Consider the following 12,524-nt stretch of genomic DNA (forward strand, 5'->3'; position numbering starts at 1 on the left):
GGGCCCCTCAGCGGTGCGTGCTCAGTCCCCTACTGTACTCCCTGTTCACCCATGACTGCATGGCCAGGCACGACTCCAACACCGTCATTAAGTTTGCAGACGACACAACAGTGGAAGGCCTGATCACCGACAACGATGAGACAGCCTATAGGGAGGATGTCAGAGACCTGGCCGTGTGGTGCCAGGATAACAACCTCTCCCTCAATGTGACCAAGACAAAGGAGATGATTGTGGACTACAGGAAAGAAAAGAGGACTGAGCACGCCCCCATTCTCATCGACAGGGCTGTAGTGGAACAGGTTGAGAGCTTCAAGTTCCTTGGTGTCCACAACACCAACAAACTATCATGGTCCAAACACACCAAGACAGTCGTGAAGAGGGCACGACAAAGCCTATTCCCCCTCAGGAGACTGAAAATATTTGGCATGGGTCCTCAGATCCTCAAAAAGTTATACAGCTGCACCATCGAGAGCATCCTGACTGGTTGCATCACCGCCTGGTATGGCAACTGCTCGGCCTCCGACCGCAAGGCTCTACAGAGGGTAGTGCGTACGGCCCAGTACATCACTGGGGCCAAGCTTCCTGCCATCCAGGACCTCTATACCAGGCGGTGTCAGAGGAAGGCCCTCAAAATTGTCAAAGACTCCAGCCACCCTAGTCATAGACTGTTCTCTCTGCTACCGCACGGCAAGCGGTACCGGAGCGCCAAGTCTAGGTCCAAAAGGCTTCTCAACAGCTTCTACTCCCAAGCTAAAGACTCCTGAACAGCCAATAATGGCTATCCGGACTACTTGCACTGCCCCCCCCCCCCACCCCCTCCCCATCTTTTTACGCTCCTGCTACTCTGTTAATTATTTATGCATAGTCACTTTAACTCTAACCACATATTAAATCAACTACCTCAACTAGCCGGTGCCTCCGCACATTGACTCTGCACCGGTTCCCCCCTTTATATATAGCCTCCCTGCTGTTATTTTATTTTACTCCTACTCTTTTTTTCTCAACACTTTTTTGTTGTTGTTTTATTTAACTTTTTTATGAAAAAATAAATGCATTGTTGGTTAAGGGCTGTAAGTAAGCATTTCACGGTAATGTCTACACCTGTTGTATTCGGCACATGTGGCAAATACATTTTGATTTGATTTGATATTCAGATAGACAGTGATGAAGAAGAACGCTGGTTGTGACTGGTCCATTAGAAAATGATGTCCCACTATTGACATGTCAGGAGCCGCAATTCATTATGGCCTAATGGAGTTTTAAGTTTGTCTGCATTTGTTAGCTTGCCTGATCAATCCATGGACATTGTGTAGTTGACAAAAAAAGCAGAAGATCAAATTGATGACACAATCAGAGGTCCACCGCATTTCGATCGGGCCTTGCCGCGTTCCCCTCCAAGACACATTTGATTTATACCTCCTTACTAGATGTTCTGATGACACCAGTTCTCTCTTCCCTTAGCCTAATGAGATTCAGTGCTAAATGGTAGTGCTTCTTTATGTCGCATTTCAGCCAGTCACGGTGGGGTTTGAGATCTGGGTCATAATTGTCTCCTGGGGTTGCCTGGCTCTCCCTCATAGGATGATAAATTGAGGTGATGTCTGTGTGGTCTGTCTCACCCACGGCAGTATGGTCTCCTGGGTAAAGGGGGTAGAGTGGCTTGGGGTAGAGTGAGGAGAGGTCTGGTTCTGTCTTCGTAGCCCTGGAGGATCCCTAGGGTCCCACCCAGAACCCCCCAGAGTGACTGGTACTCTGCCACAGTGGAGCTGCCTCAGCTTTCTATGCGGGCTCTCTGTTTGCCTTTCAAAGGAGATACTGTAAATGTCTGTGCATTAGAAGTTAACAGTCATAGTACAGTTGCTTTATTAGTCTCTCTCGCCTGACTTTCATATTGTTACAGCAGAAGGCCAAGATAGCTAGCGAGTATACTGGTTTCTCAGTGTTCTTCAGCCATTTCCTCTCACTGACTTGTTACAGGTTTCAGTTTATCTATCCATTTAGAGGTTGGTTAGCACATTAGTACGTTAGCTGAGGCGCGCACTGATTGGAGTCACCTCGTTAGTCAGTATGTGTTTCACTTGCGCAGGCCCAGCTGGCCCAGTGCATCAGTTGGAGAGGAGATGTTGAGAGAGCTACACCTCACGTCAGCTGAACCACTTTAGTTTGAAAGAAGTTTCTGTGTTTCTCCTCTTTGTTTGGCTCCATTTTCTTTTGACACCCTTTCCTAAATTGGTGTGGGTTATTCTTTTAGTTTGTCTTTTCGGAGGCAAACCTTAGTAGGCATCCATAGTGGGTGTCTTTTCAAACCCCTTTTGAGACCCTTTCTGTTTAAGTTTGGTTGTCAAAGGGAGCGACGATATTTTGAGTTTGTCTTATGGGAACGTAACAGACTGAAATGCCAGTTTGTAACAAATGTGATTGAAGGGACATGAAACATTCATTGGCAATGATCACTGCTCCCATTTAGGAGTATAGATGAGCCTGGCCATCTCAGATTAGGACAATGTGGAATGTTAGAGACTTTAATTCTGGGATCAGCAGGATTGAAGAATTACACCAATTAACTGACAATAAGTAGAGTACAGAGTGAAGAGACCCTTACCTATTCTGAAAAAAAAGGTGAAAAAAAAGAAGAAAAAATATTTTCTTTTAAATAAGTTATTGTTGACCCTAAGGGGTGCATCTTGGCATCCCTATCTGCATTTCATTTTCACCGTCTTTGTGTGCATAAAGCACACACATACACTCACACACACACTCTCGCTCTCTTTTTCTCTCTCTCTCACACACACACACACACACACACACACACACACACACACACACACACACACACACACACACACACACACACACACACACACACATACATACATACATACACACACTTGCGCGCCTACGCTCACATACATGCACCCATTCACACACATGCATCCACCCACACCCTTCCATTTAAAACATGTCAATTCTATCTACTGTTTAGAGCCTATAAATATTTCAGAATATATTGCCCGTTTTTTTGTACTTTTTTCCATCGTATCTCAAATATAGTAATTTGGTTTCTTATTCTATGAGTTATCATTTCCATACTATACATTTAATTAATTGTTTCTTTCCAATTCCTTATCTGTGGTGCCAGCAGTTTAAGACTGATTCTAGTAATCGTTTTAAGTGCTGTTATTCTCAGAATTTTGAAGAGGTGATTATCAGATTGGAGGACCAGTGCATGAGGGGTTCTTCCCAGGAGTATATGTTCTGTATTTAGAGAAAGTGAGCATTCAAACTTATCATCCAATACGTTGTATACTTAGGTCCAGGACTGGGCAGGAATATAGTATGTGGGTGTGGTTAGCCCTACTCTCCCCACGGTTACCCAGCAACTTGGTGTGATGTCACGGTTGTACTTTGATTGTATTTGAAGAGTTATGAAAAATCTTGACTGAGTTTTCAGAGAGTATTCCCTCCAGAGTAGAGAGTTGGTTGTCTTGGACGTGTTTCTAGATACTGTATGTCCTCCCAGTCTTCTTGGGTTATTACTATTTGCAGCTCGTCTTGCCAATTGGTTACAGCTATAATATTCTCATATTTTGTTTCTTCTTTGATGATTCAGTATATGTGCCCCAGCACATTCTTGGCATTTACCTTTCTATAAGTCTTCGTTTTGATTTCTAATCAAAGGATGTATATCATTAAGCGTTTTATTAGGTCCCACTGCTTTAGTAAGATAACATCTTACTTGTAAGTAATTGTAAAACTGAGATTTCTGGAGGTTGTATTTTTTAAAATATATATTCTGAAATATATCTATCCCCTTGTCTGTGAACATCTGATGGTAACTGGTCAGTCCTTTTTCAGCCCATAATTTAAATCTATCACCAATCATACTTGGCTTAAAGTCGCCGTCTATTACAATTCCTCACATCTGTTTGGATGCATTTTATTTTGGTGATATTTGTCCAGGCCTTTATAGTGTTATTTATACAGGTATTTTCGATCTTCCTAGCGTGTGTATTGATTGACTTCATAAATGTAGTTGCACTTATTGGTTTTTTCATTTGTTGGATTTATATCTGTCTCCATTTAGCTGTTGATGCCGGGTTCATCCATACAATAATTTATTTTAGTTGGGTGGCTATATAATAATTTAACAAGATTGGTGGTCCTGTTTAAGATGGTTTTCCAGTGTTCCAAAGTTATACTGATGTAGTTTTGTCAGGTCTAAGTATTTCAGTTAACTTAGTTTTGAAGTCTTGGAATATTGGTGGACCTACCGTCATTGCTTCTGATTTCCTTGTATTTAGTCTGTATCCAGATACGACTCTGTATTGCTTTATTTTGGTGGGAACTGTTTGAGGAATATTTGTTAAGTAGAGAGTCACATCGTTTGCGTACATTGCTAATTTGTGTTCTTTCTTATCGATCTTTCCTTTTCTTTTCATTGTTTTATTTATTTAAATGTTGTTATTTATTTATCCTATTCTATATTTAACCAGATGAGTCCTATTGAGATGTGCATCTCTCTTTCTCTTTTTCAATCTCTCATCTGTCATGTAGAACCCAAACTGAATTAGACCAATTAACTAACAAGAAGTAGAGTTAAGAGTAATGATCCCTTTTCTGTTTCTGTGTTCTAGAACCCAAGAACGACCTGTTCCTGTTCTATGGTAAGGGTCGGCCAGGGGTCATCCGAGGCCTGGACATGAACGTGAAGTCCAGTGATGAGCACATGGTACCGATTGAGGACCTGGTCAACCCCAGAGCCATTGACTACCACGCAGAGTCAGAACACATCTACTTCGCTGACACCACCAGTTTCCTCATTGGCCGGCAGAAAATAGATGGGAACAGCCGGGAAACGATACTCAAAGATGGTGGGTTTATTTTGTGTTATATTTCTATGCAACATCCTTATTAATGTATCCTTGATCGCAGGAACTCTTTAATGGATTTTTGCATTATAGATCTTTGTGACTAGTACCAGTTATTGTAATGACAATAACGCCCTTTCTGCATCAGTTAATATACTTTCTAAATGATCCATTTATATTGAAGAAAAACAAGAAATGCAAGTAAGGGGGAGATAGCACTAACATTGGTGTTCCATCACCTTGTAGACCTGGACAACGTTGAAGGGATCTCTGTGGACTGGATTGGTAATAACCTCTACTGGACCAATGATGGATACAGGAAAACTATTAGTGTGGCCAGACTGGAGAGGGCCTCTCAAACCAGGAAGACTCTTCTGGAGGGGGACATGTCTCACCCCCGAGCCATCGTATTGGACCCCCTCAACAGGTGAGCTCACTGAAGACAAGGCCAAGTCATACAATACCTACAGTATGTGTTACTAATGCACTGATATGTGCACATACTGTATCTATTCAGGGATTGACCACTGCAAAATGTACACACAAAAGAGAATATGCACAGCTCTCTAATCCTATGTGATGTTGGTTATAAAGAAACAAACAAACACCCAATAAAAGGGTGACGTATATTATTGTCTTCTCTGGGTGTTACAGTAGAGAAACATATAAAGCACACAATCCTTCTAGCCCCTTTCTGAACTCAAAGCAATGGCATTTCCTAGCAAGTAGTGAAGAACAGGTAATTCCTGGAAAGAGTTGGATATTGTCAGCTCTTTGGGTACGCATGGGAGGTCTGTCTCTGTTTGGACGGCCATACAGAACTACTAAACCATGCTGTCACTGACCATGGAGATGGAATTATTCTATTTATGTGTCTTTGACATACTGATTCCTTCCCAGAAATAGCTAGTACAGTATTGCACTAACCTGATTCCTCCCACATTGTCAGGGGGTTTAATTTATTTTCTTTGTTATCATAACGGAGGAATAATCTCTTTAACCACTGACCTTCCCATTGACAGTTGGCACATCTTTATTAAAATGTTGTTTGGGGTCGTCAGTGAGCATTGGCCGATACATCAGCAGAACCAGAAATCTTTATGTGCCCTGCAGGATGGGTCTCGTCAGGTGAAATGGCTGTTTTTTAAGATCCTGTTCTGTTCACCCCAGCTATATTTCCCTCTCTGCATGTCACCTCCAGTCTGTGTTAACATGATAGGGATTCACTTTGCTGACATACTGTCTCAATCACTTATTTTTCTTTATTTTAAATGTTCTTTCCCTATCAGTCTCTCTCTCTCTCGCACATACACTCTCTTGCACGCATGCACTCTCGCTCTCTTTTTCTCACACACACACACACACACACACACACACACACACACACACACACACACACACACACACACACACACACACACACACACACACACACATACACACCCCACACACACAAACACACACATCCTTTTGCTTTGGATATTTGATTTAGCCAAGCAGTGAAGGCTGCGGTGTGTGTGTTGAATTATTCAATGGGTCATGAAGATGACATGCAGAGAAAGACAGTGCTTGATTCACCCTCAATCACATTCTGTTTTATGTACCGCATGTGTAGCGGGCAACTCCATCATAGATGAGACAGAAAAGGGTGTGCAGCCCCGCCAGCAACGCTCAGAGGATACAAATCCCTTAAACATGGTTATTGGTCACTAGAGACTAGATCATGTAAAATCGTTTACCTAATCACTTTTCAAATATCAGTCCATTGGGAATACCTGAGTGAACCCCTGAAAAGCTATTGATGCAGACCAGGACCTGGTTTCTGATGTGAGGGGCTAGTAGATGGACTTGTGGATGACTGTATATGGTGTATGTTGAATTGGGTAGGTTTGAATCAATGTTTATATTGTGTGTGTTGAATTTTACATGTTTGATGGTAAAAACAGATTTTATCCCCAATTAATATGGTCCATTAGGGCTTCCCCCCCCCCCCGTAGACTCAATTGTAAGGAATGTATTATGTTTGTGAATTTCAGTTGGATGTACTGGACGGACTGGGAGGAGGATGAGGTGAACGACAGCATAGGAAGGATAGAAAAAGCGTGGATGGATGGATCTAACAGACAAATATTTGTCACATCTAATATGCTGTGGCCCAACGGCCTTACCTTAGACCATGGGACCAGCACCATGTACTGGTGTGATGCCAACTATGATCACATAGAGAAGATCTACCTCAACGGCACTGGCAGACAAGTGAGTGAAGCTGTACTCTAGCGAGCAAAACTCATTGAAATTACATGATTATAGCCAGATAATGATGTAATTTCAACCAGCTTTTCCCACTGGGATATCACCACTGTAGTCTTCAACTAAAATTGTCATAGTTATCTCTGCCATTTCAGTGGTTTGTCTTCCCTCTGCTCTCTGAGGTCTTTGAGTACTGGTGTGCAGGTTGTGTTCTTTCTTTGATAACTGGTGTATCTGATTACTCATGCAGGTTGTGTACAATGGCAAACAGCTGAACCATCCGTTTGGGATTTCTCACTACCGGAACTCCATCTTCTGGACAGAGTACATGAACGCTTCTGTCTTCCAGCTGGATCTAACCTCTGGGGACGTTACTCTGCTGAGGAGTGAGAGGCCTCCCCTGTTTGGCCTGCATGTGTACGATGCTCAGAGTCAGCAAGGTTTGTCTGACTGTTTTTACTTTCCCATCCCCCATCACTAAAGCTTACCTTCGGAGAATGCAGTCTATGGAATCTTATATAGCTGTTCCTACAACTTAGCACAAAACCTCCCCCACCATTACTAAAGCTTGCCTTCACAGAATGTTATGGTTAGCCCTGATGCTTATATATGCAAACTTCAATTTTTCTTTTACAATCTATCTACAATGGTATCTTATATAGCTGTTAGTATAATGAAAACAACATACTCCATCGTGGGAATTATATTTCATGGCATGGGTAAGTTGTTGGATAAATTGACAGTGGCAGCAATTTTACTTTGAATTCCAATCTATGGAAATAAAATAGTGACTCAACATAGTGCTCCCTGCTGTCTGTGTGGTGGATGATGATAGATTCCTGTTGTGGGTAGATGAATAGATAACATCAGAGAGAGATGCATGATGCGCTTTGTTGATGGTGCAGAACTGTAGGGCCTCTCAGCAGGTAGAACCCTTGTTATCCTGGTGGTGAATAACTGTTTAGAGTTTAGACTAATGTGTGTGTGGAGCAGGGGGAGGCGTGATTAGGGTCATCTCCTCTCAGAAACAGAGAGAAGTACCAACACTAATCATCTGCTGGGCAATCAATGGATCAAGATAAGGGGCATTTTGAGACGATTCACTGCTTAAGGGCTTTTAATTTGTGTAATCATTTATATCGTTTTACATCAAAATAATACAGTTCGTTAGAGTGATGTAGGACTGTGGTATGCCAAACATGTGATGCAGAGAAAGAGTGAGAGGGAGAAAACGGCTGGCTGTATATGAGTTCTAATTCTCAGCATGGGTAAAACATATTTTCACTGGCCATTCCTCATGTTCCTCATGTCACCAAGCTCATGTCACCAAAGAGATGAATTGTCTCTGCTGTCCTCTGAGTTTTACTGATTGGCTCTCACAAAACAGAAGCCTTTATCTCATTGGCTCAGGCACTGCCTTTGGACTTGAGACTAAACCAAACAAACAATGTTCTCCATGCCTCAACTTTATAAGTGACAGTTTCTTCACACAAATTCTGTTTTTTTGTTCTCTCTCCCTTGAAAACGGTTCGTCTTGTCCTAAAAGACAAACTGTTCCCCTGAAAGGATACAACTGTCAAATGGCTCATCTCCACAATGTCCCCAATAATTTGTTTGACATGTGGTTATACACTAAATATACAAAAGTATGTGGACACCCCTTCAAATTAGTGGATTCGGCTATATCAGCCACACCTGTTGCTGACAGGTGTAAAAAATCAAGCACACAGCCATGCAATCTCCATAGACAAACATTTGCAGTAGAATGGCCTTACTAAAGCGCTAAGTGACTTTCAACGTGGCACCGTCATAGGATGCCACCTTTCCAACAAGTTTGTCAAATTTCTGCCCTGCTAGAGCTGCCCCAGTCAACTTTAAGTGCTAAGTGGAAACGTCTAGGAGCAACAACGGCTCAGCCACAACGTGGTAGGCCATACAAGCGCATAGAACGGGAACGCCGAGTGCTGAAGTGCGTAGCGCGTCAAAATCGTCTGTCCTCGGTTGCAAACTGCCTCTGAAAGCAATGTTTTTGTCGGGAGCTTCATGAAATGGGTTTCCATGGCCAAGCAGGCGCACACAAGCCTAAGATCACTATGCGCAATGCCAAGCGTCGACTGGAGTGGTGTAAAGTTCGCTGCCATTGGACTCTGGAGCAGTGGAAACGCGTTCTCTGGAGTGATGAATAACGCTTCACCATCTGGCAGTCCGACGGACAAATCTGGTTTTGGCGGATGCCAGGAGAACGCTACCTGCCTGAATACATAGTGCCAACTGTAAAGTTTGGTGGAGGAGGAATAATGGTCTGGGGCTGTTTTTCATGGTTTGGGCTATGCCCCTTAGTTCCAGTGAAGGGAAATATTTAACGCTACAGCATGCAATGACATTCTAGATGAATCTGTGCTTCCAACTTTGTGGCAACAGTTTTTGGAAGGCCCTTTCCTGTTTCAGCATGACAATGCCCCCGTGCACAAAGCGAGGTCAATACAGAAATGGTTTGTTGAGATCGGTGTGGAAGAACTTGACAGGCCTGCACAGAGTCCTGACCTCAACCCCATCGAACACCTTTGGGATTAATTTGAACGCCGACTGCGAGCCTAATTGCCTAACATAAGTGCCCGACCTCACTAATGCTCTTGTAGCTGAATGGAAGCAAGTCCCCGCAGCAATGTTCCAACATCTAGTGGAAAGCCTTCCCAGAAGAGTGGAGGATGTTATAGCAGCAAAGAGGGGACCAACTCCATATTAATGCCCATGATTTTGGAATAAGATGTTCGATGAGCAGATTTCCACATACCTTTGGTCATGTAGTGTAGATTATGTGTCACCCACCTGGCACATGCTTCTCAAACAGGAAATGGCTTTTGTGTTATGGAGATATTTTTATGTGCGTTTCTTCACAGTTCACATTGACCTCTGCACAGTTGTTCATAGAGAGATGACGACAGACAGAATAACAATAGAGACACGTCAAAATACAATAATAATGCTTTAGAAGAATATGATTTGAGGTAAACAGTGGTATTATTTTTTTCCTACTCTGTATCCTGCTCTGTATTTCCAGGTGATAATGCATGCAGAGTGAATTATGGGGGATGCGGTACTCTCTGCCTCGCTATCCCAGGGGGCAGAGTGTGTGCCTGCGCTGACAACCAGCTCCTGGAGAAGAACAATGTCACCTGCTCAGGTACTGTAAAACCATGCAGTGAATCAGCCAGAGCAGTACATTGCACTGTTGACAAACTAAGAAATTAACATTGTTTTCCCTCACCAATATTTTTGTGTGATTTCAGTGTAAAGTATGCTTTACTTTTCAATGGACTTCATTCCACTGTGGTTTAATTTGTCTCATGTCTGTTTCTCTGTTATTAATGTTATTTCTCTGTTATGTCTGTTAATTAAGTGTCATCTGGGGTGGTGGAGCCACAGCTCTGTAAGAGCGATGAGTTTCAGTGTCGTAACCATCGCTGTATCCGTGCGTCATGGAAGTGCGACGGGGATGATGACTGTCTGGATGGGAGTGACGAGGAGACCCCTATATGCTGTGTGTATTTATCTGCCCCCCCCCCACACACACACATACACACAAACACACACACACACATCACTTAGCATGCAACATTGCACACAATTATTTTTTCTTGCTATCAACTTTTATCTCGCTAAATGTCATTGATATGATTCAAAGATGGTGAATATGGCCCCCTTCCCCACTTTTCTTCCCCTCATCTATTCGCCTCAGAAGAGAATTTGCTGTTGAGTTGATCGATAAGATAAACACCATGTTAGACGCTTGGGTGCTGACTCATTTCTCACTATGAAAAATCCTATAATGTAATCTTCTGCCAGAATTATCAGAATTGCTAAATCTATTATCTGCTCTCCTGGAATGTCAGCATGGTTTTTCAAAGGGTTCTCCTATGGGGACAGCCGAATAACCTTTTTTAGATTTTAGATAGCATCTTTTTTTCTAATAGTGTATAACAAGGTTTGAGACATTCTCTGACCCAAATTCCTGCTTCACATTGCTGTCTGTCATTATCTGTGGTTTGTACTGTACCTCTGATTTTTGTGAGGTCAAGGTTGGACTCTGTAAATGTCAGATTTGTAAATCCTTTAGAAGGCAAATTCCATTCCACAAATACGTTCAACTAGGACATTTTTAAAACAAAAAACCTTGCTTTGGTAATATGAGTGTCTCTGTCTATCTGTTTCAGTGAACCACAGTTGTCCCATAGACCAGTTCAAGTGCCTCAACAATCGCTGCATCCCTAAGAGATGGCTGTGTGATGGAACCAATGACTGTGGGAACAATGAGGATGAGTCCAACACCACATGTTCAGGTAACTGATTCTCAGATCTGCAGTCTAGCAATTGTGTTATGTAGTAGATCTACCTGGCGTTTTCTGAGCTATGTAAATATATTGATGTGGTACATTTCAGTTATGCAGTTGGACTGTGTATGGTAAAAAAAAAAAGGAACCTCTACCCCCTTAAAAACTCTTCATTGGCAGATAGGTTTCAGCACTTCAAAGCATCAAATAGCAACATTCCTAGTTGTGTCTTATGGCACTAAACAGGCCAGCAGCAGTGTGATCAATCTCATGTGAATGCTCAGAATCAAATAAGTTTAGCACTCTCAAGAGGTAACTTTATCTGCTATTGAGTTAGTGTCAGAATCACTTATGTCTGACCCTGCAGAAGTGTTTGTTTTTCACAATAACAGATCTTAGCCTTCCAGGATCAATCAATGGATATCAGTGGGGGTGATTAATGTTGCCTTGTAATCAGATAGACATGCATGTTACACAGCACCAACCACCTCGTATGCTGGTGCTGCTGTCCTTGCATGTCTGTCTCTGTCATGGATATAGAGTACATGTGACTGAAAGGTTTGTGTAAGGGCTCCGCTCGTTTCCACCAGACTTGATATATGTGATATATCTGTGATGGAGAGATCAATTTAAGCTCCACAGGCCTGACATTGACATGCGATATGATTGAATGATCATTAGGGGGCTGAACACGTCTAGCTTTGACTTGATACCCATGTGATTGAATTACAAATGCTCTTCTGTCTTCCATGTCTCTTTCTCTCTCTCTTTCTCTCTCTCTCTCAGCCCAGGCCTGTCAGCCCATCCAGTTCTCCTGTCGGAACGGACGCTGTATCCCCCAGTCCTGGCGCTGCGACCGGGACGACGACTGCGGGGACATGTCCGATGAGACATCCTCCTGTGGTGAGTCAGACTCTGAATCTGCATTCTATGGCACTGAAACCAGTCGAGAAACGTGTATTTTGTTTTACACATCTTCCCCCATTGACATCGATGCATGATTTAAATGATTGTTAAGTGAGTGAGCATCTCAAGTTAGGTTTCGGCCCTAAAAGAGTATTCATACTGAAAGGAC

At 42.7% G+C, this 12,524-nt stretch overlaps 1 protein-coding gene across 1 annotated transcript in view; it reads left to right on the top strand.

The window, feature by feature from the left end:
* Positions 1 to 12,524, top strand: part of LOC311128814 (low-density lipoprotein receptor-related protein 1B-like) — a gene marked incomplete at both ends in the record, with an annotated part of 602,749 nt that overhangs the window by 297,912 nt on the left and 292,313 nt on the right. Inside the window, 8 exons of the mRNA XM_084161045.1 lie at positions 4,635 to 4,871; positions 5,115 to 5,295; positions 6,905 to 7,124; positions 7,369 to 7,558; positions 10,180 to 10,302; positions 10,519 to 10,659; positions 11,333 to 11,458; positions 12,236 to 12,352. Coding sequence (XP_084017171.1) covers positions 4,635 to 4,871; positions 5,115 to 5,295; positions 6,905 to 7,124; positions 7,369 to 7,558; positions 10,180 to 10,302; positions 10,519 to 10,659; positions 11,333 to 11,458; positions 12,236 to 12,352 — 1,335 coding nt within the window. The remainder of the gene's footprint in view (positions 1 to 4,634; positions 4,872 to 5,114; positions 5,296 to 6,904; positions 7,125 to 7,368; positions 7,559 to 10,179; positions 10,303 to 10,518; positions 10,660 to 11,332; positions 11,459 to 12,235; positions 12,353 to 12,524) is intronic.

The sequence above is a fragment of the Coregonus lavaretus genome, assembly GCF_964263955.1.
Source record: "Coregonus lavaretus genome assembly, chromosome: 5".
Classification (NCBI taxonomy): Eukaryota; Metazoa; Chordata; class Actinopteri; order Salmoniformes; family Salmonidae; genus Coregonus; species Coregonus lavaretus.